The following is a 7314-nucleotide window of genomic DNA, read 5'->3' on the forward strand; positions in this document are numbered from 1 at the left end:
GTGCTTCTGAGTTGCGACAATGTTAGGTTTAGGTTTAGGTTTAGGTTTAGGTTGAGAGAGAGAGAGAGAGAGAGAGAGAGAGAGAGAGAGCTGGTAGGCTGTCCCAGATGTTGAGAGGTTCCTCCTCCCAGTAACCATGAGGTCTCTGGTTCCTCCTCCCAGTAACCATGAGGTCTCTGGTTCCTCCTCCCAGTAACCATGAGGTCTCTGGTTCCTCCTCCCAGTAACCATGAGGTCTCTGGTTCCTCCCAGTAACCATGAGGTCTCTGGTTCCTCCTCCCAGTAACCATGAGGTCTCTGGTTCCTCCTCCCAGTAGCCATGAGGTCTCTGGTTCCTCCTCCCAGTAACCATGAGGTCTCTGGTTGGATCCCCGGCACCGGACAGGAGGGTGTTAGTAGTAAAACTAGTGGTGGCTGCTATTACTTCTACGGTGCCCACCATCTCTACCATTGTGTCCTTGAGCAAGAAACTGAACCCCAAACTGCTCCAGGGGCGCTGTACTATGGCTGACCCTGTGTGAGGACCCCCTCTGGAGTGTGTCTGTCTGTCTGTCTGTCTGTACTATGGCTGACCCTGTGTGAGGACCCCCTCTGGAGTCTGGGAACTTTAGAGGGGAGATGAGGAAAGATGAATTTCAATGTGCCTTGTGTAAATTGACTAGGTGGACAGAGAGAGACAGTATGGACAGAGACAGGTAGAGAGAGAGACAGGTAGAGAGAGACAGGTGGAAAGAGAGACAGCTAGAGAGAGAGAGACAGATAGAGAGAGAGACAGGTAGAGAGAGACAGGTAGAGAGAGAGACAGGTAGAGAGAGGGAGACAGGTAGAGAGAGAGACAGGTAGAGAGAGAGACAGGTAGAGAGAGAGACAGATAGAGAGAGAGACAGGTAGAGAGAGAGAGAGACAGGTAGAGAGAGAGACAGGTAGAGAGAGAGACAGGTAGAGAGAGAGACAGGTAGAGAGAGACAGGTAGAGAGAGAGACAGGTAGAGAGAGAGAGAGACAGGTAGAGAGAGAGACAAAGAGAGAGAGAGACAGGTAGAGAGAGAGACAGGTAGAGAGAGAGAGAGAGACAGGTAGAGAGAGAGAGACAGATAGAGAGAGAGACAGATAGAGAGAGAGACAGGTAGAGAGAGAGAGAGAGACAGGTAGAGAGAGAGACAGGTGACCTCCCATGTGACCTTACCTCCAGATGTTCGTCCAGGTTGAGTTTGGTGAAGTCGTACTGGAGATGAACTCTGAAGTTCATGTCCTCGACCGAATGAACCACGATGTTTATGAACTGCATACAGGCCACCTGTCAATCAATCAATATGCTTTATTTATCTATCCATCTATCTATCTATCTATCTATCTATCCATCTATCTATCTATCTATCCATCTATCCATCTATCCATCTATCCATCTATCTCTCTATCTCTCTATCTCTCTATCTCTCTATCTCTCTATCTCTCTATCTCTCTATCTCTCACTCTATCTATCTATCTATCTATCTATCTATCTATCTATCTATCTATCTATCTATCTCTATCTCTCCATCCATCCTTAAGATTCATGAAGAACACTATTATAAACTGTATTAAGTTTTAATCGTACCAGGAAGTCGATGTTGTCGTCTTCGTTCTTAAAATGTTCCATCAGCTTCTCAAAACGCATCGACTCCGAACAGACCTGCAACACACACACACACACACACACACACACACACACACACACACACACACACACACACACACACACACACACACACACACACACACACACACACACACACACACACACACACACACACGCACACACACACACACACACACACACACACGCACACACGCACACACACACACACACACACACACACACACACAGACAAAGGCTTTAATGACCATGGTCAGCAGCACAGACAATCCGCCTCATCACAGGGTTAGGGTTACACACACAACCCAGATGATCCATTTCAGGATTCTATGAATCGATGTTGAATTGAGATAAATTGATCGATATTTTTACCCAGACCTAGTGTGTGTGTGTGTGTGTGTGTGTGTGTGTGTGTGTGTGTGTGTGTGTGTGTGTGTGTGTGTGTGTGTGTGTGTGTGTGTGTGTGTGTGTGTGTGTGTGTGTGTGTGTGTGTGTGTGTGTGTGTGTGTGTGTGTGTGTGTGTGTGTGTGTGTGTGTGTGTGTGTGTGTGTGCGTGTGTGTGTGTGTGTGTGTTTACAGTTTTGAAGTTGTCGAATGCTGACAGGATGATCTCATGTCCTCCTCTGACCAGACACACGGCCGCCAACAGCTCCAACACCAGAGCCTTGGTCCTGAGGAGAGAGAGACAGGTGTGTGAAGTGTGTGTGTGTGTCTGTGTGTGTGTGTCTGTGTGTGTGTACTGCGTGTGTGAGAGAGAGTGTGTGTGTACTCTGTGTGTGTGTACTGCGTGTGTGAGAGAGAGTGTGTGTGTACTGTGTGTGTGTGTGTGTACTGTGTGTGTGAGTGAGAGAGGGTGTGTGTACTGTGTGTGTGTGTGTGTGTGTGTACTGTGTGTGAGAGAGAGTGTATTGACCTGGGGTTCCGGTTGTTCAGACTCAGGGCGATCTCGTTGACAGCGTGAGGATGTGACATCACCATGTTGAAGCCGTACTGAAGGTCAGAACCAGATTCATCAACAAGTGTTATACATTCTGTGTGTGTGTGTGTACAGGTGTGTGTGTGTGTGTGTGTGTGTGTGTGTGTGTGTGTGTACAGGTGTGTGTGTGTGTGTGTGTGTGTACCTGGTAGTTCATGATGGCTCTCAGACACATCACACAGACGTGCACGTCGTCTTTCTTGCAGACGAGTCGTGAATTCTTCAGCGTCCGGCGACTGGGCAGAGTGTTGGAGCGAGTGACCAGCGCCGAGCTGAGGGGAGAGAGAGAGAGGGTTAACCCCAAAACCCTAACCCCCTTTATCTAACCCTAACCCTTACTCTAAGAGGGTTAACCCCAAAACCCTAACCCCCTTTATCTAACCCTAACCCTTACTCTAAGAGGGTTAACCCCAAAACCCTAACCCCCTTTATCTAACCCTAACCCTAACCCTTACTCTAAGAGGGTTAACCCCAAAACCCTAACCCCCTTTATCTAATCCTAACCCTTACTCTTACCCTAAGAGGGTTAACCCCAAAACCCTAACCCCCTTTATCTAACCCTAACCCTTACTCTAAGAGGGTTAACCCCAAAACCCTAACCCCCTTTATCTAACCCTAACCCTTACTCTAAGAGGGTTAACCCCAAAACCCTAACCCCCTTTATCTAACCCTAACCCTTACTCTAAGAGGGTTAACCCCAAAACCCTAACCCCCTTTATCTAACCCTAACCCTTACTCTAAGAGGGTTAACCCCAAAACCCTAACTCTTACTCTTACCCTAAGAGGGTTAACCCCAAAACCCTAACCCCCTTTATCTAACCCTAACCCTTACTCTAAGAGGGTTAACCCCAAAACCCTAACCCCCTTTATCTAACCCTAACCCTTACTCTTACCCTAAGAGGGTTAACCCCAAAACCCTAACCCTTACTCTTACCCTAAGAGGGTTAACCCCAAAACCCTAACCCCCTTTATCTAACCCTAACCCTTACTCTTACCCTAAGAGGGTTAACCCCAAAACCCTAACTCTTACTCTTACCCTAAGAGGGTTAACCCCAAAACCCTAACCCTTACTCTTACCCTAAGAGGGTTAACCCCAAAACCCTAACTCTTACCCCAAAACCCTAACCCCAGAACCCTAGCCCTAACCCTAACCCCCTTTATCTAACCCTAACCCTCACTCTTACCCTAAGAGGGTTAACCCTAAAACCCTAACTCTTACCCCAAAACCCTAACCCCAGAACCCTAGCCCTAACCCTAACCCCCTTTATCTAACCCTAACCGAGACAAAAAGGGATTGATAGAGGGTTAAGAAAAGCTTTTATTTAACTCTTAAACCTGTCCGGATCATACTTCTTAACGTAACTTAACCAAACCTTTACTCACCTGATGGAGTGTCGAGCCGCGCGCGTTGCTGACGGCGACGGGAGGCTGCAGTCGCCATGGAGATCCTCGATGGACCGACTCCAGGGAGAATCGATGGAGGAAACCTCCGAGGAGCTGTCACTCACTTCACCATCAAACCTGAAGAACAGGGCAGATTACTATCTAACCCTCTAACCCTACATCTATCCCTCACACCTGAACAACAGGGCAGATTACTATCTGATTAATATCAGACTATAATCCAGTTTATCAGTCTTTCTATATTATTCACACTGTTCATTTCTTTCGTCAGTAATGGGTTAACCCTAACCCTAATGCGACGGGACTCTTACGTGACGGCGTACTGAGCAAACGACAAATACTCCACCAGGACGTCCAGACCTCGATTCTCCTCGTTCAGAAACTCCCTAACCCACCTGAGAGAGAGAGACAGGTGAGCAGACAGACAGGTGAGCAGAGAGACAGATAAACAGACAGACAGGCAGGCAGACAGACAGGCAGACACAGACAGACAGACAGACAGACAGACAGACAGACAGACAGACAGACAGACAGACAGACAGACAGACAGACAGACAGACAGACAGACAGACAGACAGACAGACAGACAGACAGACAGACAAGCAGGCAGACACAAACACACAAACACACAGACAGACAGACAGACAGACAGACAGACAGACAGACAGACAGACAGACAGACAGACAGACAGACAGACAGACAGACAGACAGACAGACACAGAAACACAGACAGACAGACAGACACAGAAACACAGACAGACAGGCAGGCAGACACAAACACACAGACAGACAGGCACGTACCCGATGTGGTTTGTGCGAAGAGAAATCTCAAGTTCTCTGAGCATCTGAGTTGATTCCTGAACTCTTCTTCTGAACTTCTGCAGACAGACAGTTAGACAGACAGACAGATAATCAGACAGACAGACAGACAGACAGACAGACAGACAGACATACATACACACAGAGGGAGAGACGGACAGTCAGACGAAGAGAGAGAGAGAGACAGACAGGCAGATAATCAGAGAGACAGACAGGCAGGGAGAGGGAGAAAGACAGATTACCGTTTAATAAACTGGGTGAAGCTCCTGTGATGTCATAGTTAAAGTCTGACATCATCCCTCTTATAAACATTGTGTTAGGGTTGGATAGCAATAGCATTCTACTTTGTATTAAATTTAGATTTTGGGAAGCCTGACCTTGGGTTAGATAGGGTTAGGGGTTAGATAGGGTTAGGGGTTAGGGGTTCGATAGGGTTAGGGGTTAGATAGGGTTAGGGTTGGGGGGTTAAGGTTTGGGAGTTAGAGGTTTGGGGGTTAGGGGTTAGATAGGGTTAGGGTTGGGGGGTTAAGGTTTGGGGGTTAGAGGTTTGGGGGTTAGATAGGGTTAAGGTTTGGGGGTTAGGGGTTAGATAGGGTTAGGGGTTAGATAGGGTTAGGGTTGGGGTGTTAAGGTTTGGGGGTTAGAGGTTTGGGGGTTAGGGGTTAGATAGGGTTAGGGTTGGGGGGTTAGATAGGGTTAAGGTTTGGGGGTTAGAGGTTTGGGGGTTAGGGTTGGGGGGTTAGATAGGGTTAAGGTTTGGGGGTTAGAGGTTTGGGGGTTAGGGTTGGGGGGTTAGATAGGGTTAAGGTTTGGGGGTTAAGGTTTGGGGGTTAGGGGTTAGATAGGGTTAAGGTTTGGGGGTTAAGGTTTGGGGGTTAGGGGTTAGATAGGGTTAAGGTTTGGGGGTTAGATAGGGTTAGGGGTTAGATAGGGTTAAGGTTAGGGGTTAGATAGGGTTAAGGTTTGGGGGTTAGAGGTTTGGGGGTTAGGGTTGGGGGGTTAGATAGGGTTAAGGTTTGGGGGTTAGATAGGGTTAGGGGTTAGATAGGGTTAAGGTTTGGGGGTTAGATAGGGTTAGGGGTTAGATAGGGTTAAGGTTAGGGGTTAGATAGGGTTAAGGTTTGGGGGTTAGGGTTGGGGGGTTAGATAGGGTTAAGGTTTGGGGGTTAGGGTTGGGGGGTTAGATAGGGTTAAGGTATGGGGGTTAGGGTTGGGGGGTTAGATAGGGTTAAGGTTTGGGGGTTAGGGTTGGGGGGTTAGATAGGGTTAAGGTTGGGGGGTTAGGGTTGGGGGGTTAAGGTTTGGGGGTTAGGGTTGGGGGGTTAGATAGGGTTAGGGTTGGGGGTTAAGGTTTGGGGGTTAGATAGGGTTAGGGTTGGGGGTTAAGGTTTGGGGGAAGCCTGACCTTGCGTGTGACGGCCGGGTCCAGGAAGCCCCTCAGTTTCTGGATGTAGGTGTGCGGAGGATTCTTCACCTGAAAACGCTCCTGAAGGAAACAGACAGAATGTATTATGACATGTTCAGAGTGAAGGGTTAGGGTTAGCCCTGTTTATAACCCCTAACCATAACCATAACCCTGTGTAGGTTTAATATGAATATCGTATATTATGACATGTTTAGAGTGAAGGGTTAGTGTAGTATATTATGACATGTTCGGGTTAGGGTTAGCCCTGTTTATAACCCTAACCCTGCTTAGGGTTAATATGAATATAGTATATATTATTATATTATATTATATTATTATATTATTATATTATATATATTGTGATGACATACCTGATCACAGATCAGCTCCCACTTCTTCTCGTTGTCATAGGAACGCAGCAGACGCACCTTGTCCGGCGGAAGGTTCATTGCGTTCTGAAAGAGATGATGTCATCAGGATACTGGCTTTCTATTGGCTGTCGGTCTGACCCCAACCAGGAAGTGACAGATCTACTAAACCCTCTGCCAGGCTCTCAGGGCTTCACACCTGGTTTAAACTGAATGGAACTCTGGTTTAGGGTTTCCTTTGTTCAGGTGAGAACAGGCACGCACACAAACACACGCGCACGCACACACTGGGGTTGCGTTCCGAATCGCATACTTTCTACTATATAGTACGGTAGAAAAAAGATTTAGGATGTCCTGATTCTTGTGGCCAGATTTAGGATGGTTAGAATACCCGGATGGTCTACTTCATGCGGCCAAGATTGTTAGTGTTGAAAAGTGCATCCTATTTGGGCGATTCTGACCCACAATCCAATGCGCACGTGAAGTGACGTAACATCGACGAAGCCTATAGGTCCATGTTATGAAAACAAACGGGGATGCGACGGATATAAAAGCAAGAGGCAAGATCAAGGCGCAATGTTATGATGAAATAAGAGAGAAAAGTATGTCCCAATAGTATGTCTACTGCATCCTAACTAGATTCTTTTTATCGTCGGATGTAGTATGTAGAATAGAAAAAAGAAAGAGTATGCGATTCGGAACGCAA

At 47.3% G+C, this 7314-nt stretch overlaps 1 protein-coding gene across 1 annotated transcript in view; it reads right to left on the reverse strand.

The window, feature by feature from the left end:
• The window catches only part of LOC307270657 (formin-like protein 2), a gene marked incomplete at both ends in the record, with an annotated part of 43610 nt that overhangs the window by 29858 nt on the left and 6438 nt on the right, over positions 1–7314 (reverse strand). The window contains 10 exon segments of the mRNA XM_080054540.1: positions 1186–1296; positions 1597–1671; positions 2213–2306; positions 2549–2625; positions 2757–2883; positions 3995–4132; positions 4327–4410; positions 4818–4894; positions 6241–6321; positions 6612–6695. Of these exon segments, the coding sequence (XP_079910666.1) occupies positions 1186–1296; positions 1597–1671; positions 2213–2306; positions 2549–2625; positions 2757–2883; positions 3995–4132; positions 4327–4410; positions 4818–4894; positions 6241–6321; positions 6612–6695 (948 nt within the window).

This window comes from Ammodytes marinus, assembly GCF_949987685.1.
Source record: "Ammodytes marinus genome assembly, contig: scaffold_276, whole genome shotgun sequence".
NCBI classification, from domain to species: Eukaryota; Metazoa; Chordata; class Actinopteri; order Uranoscopiformes; family Ammodytidae; genus Ammodytes; species Ammodytes marinus.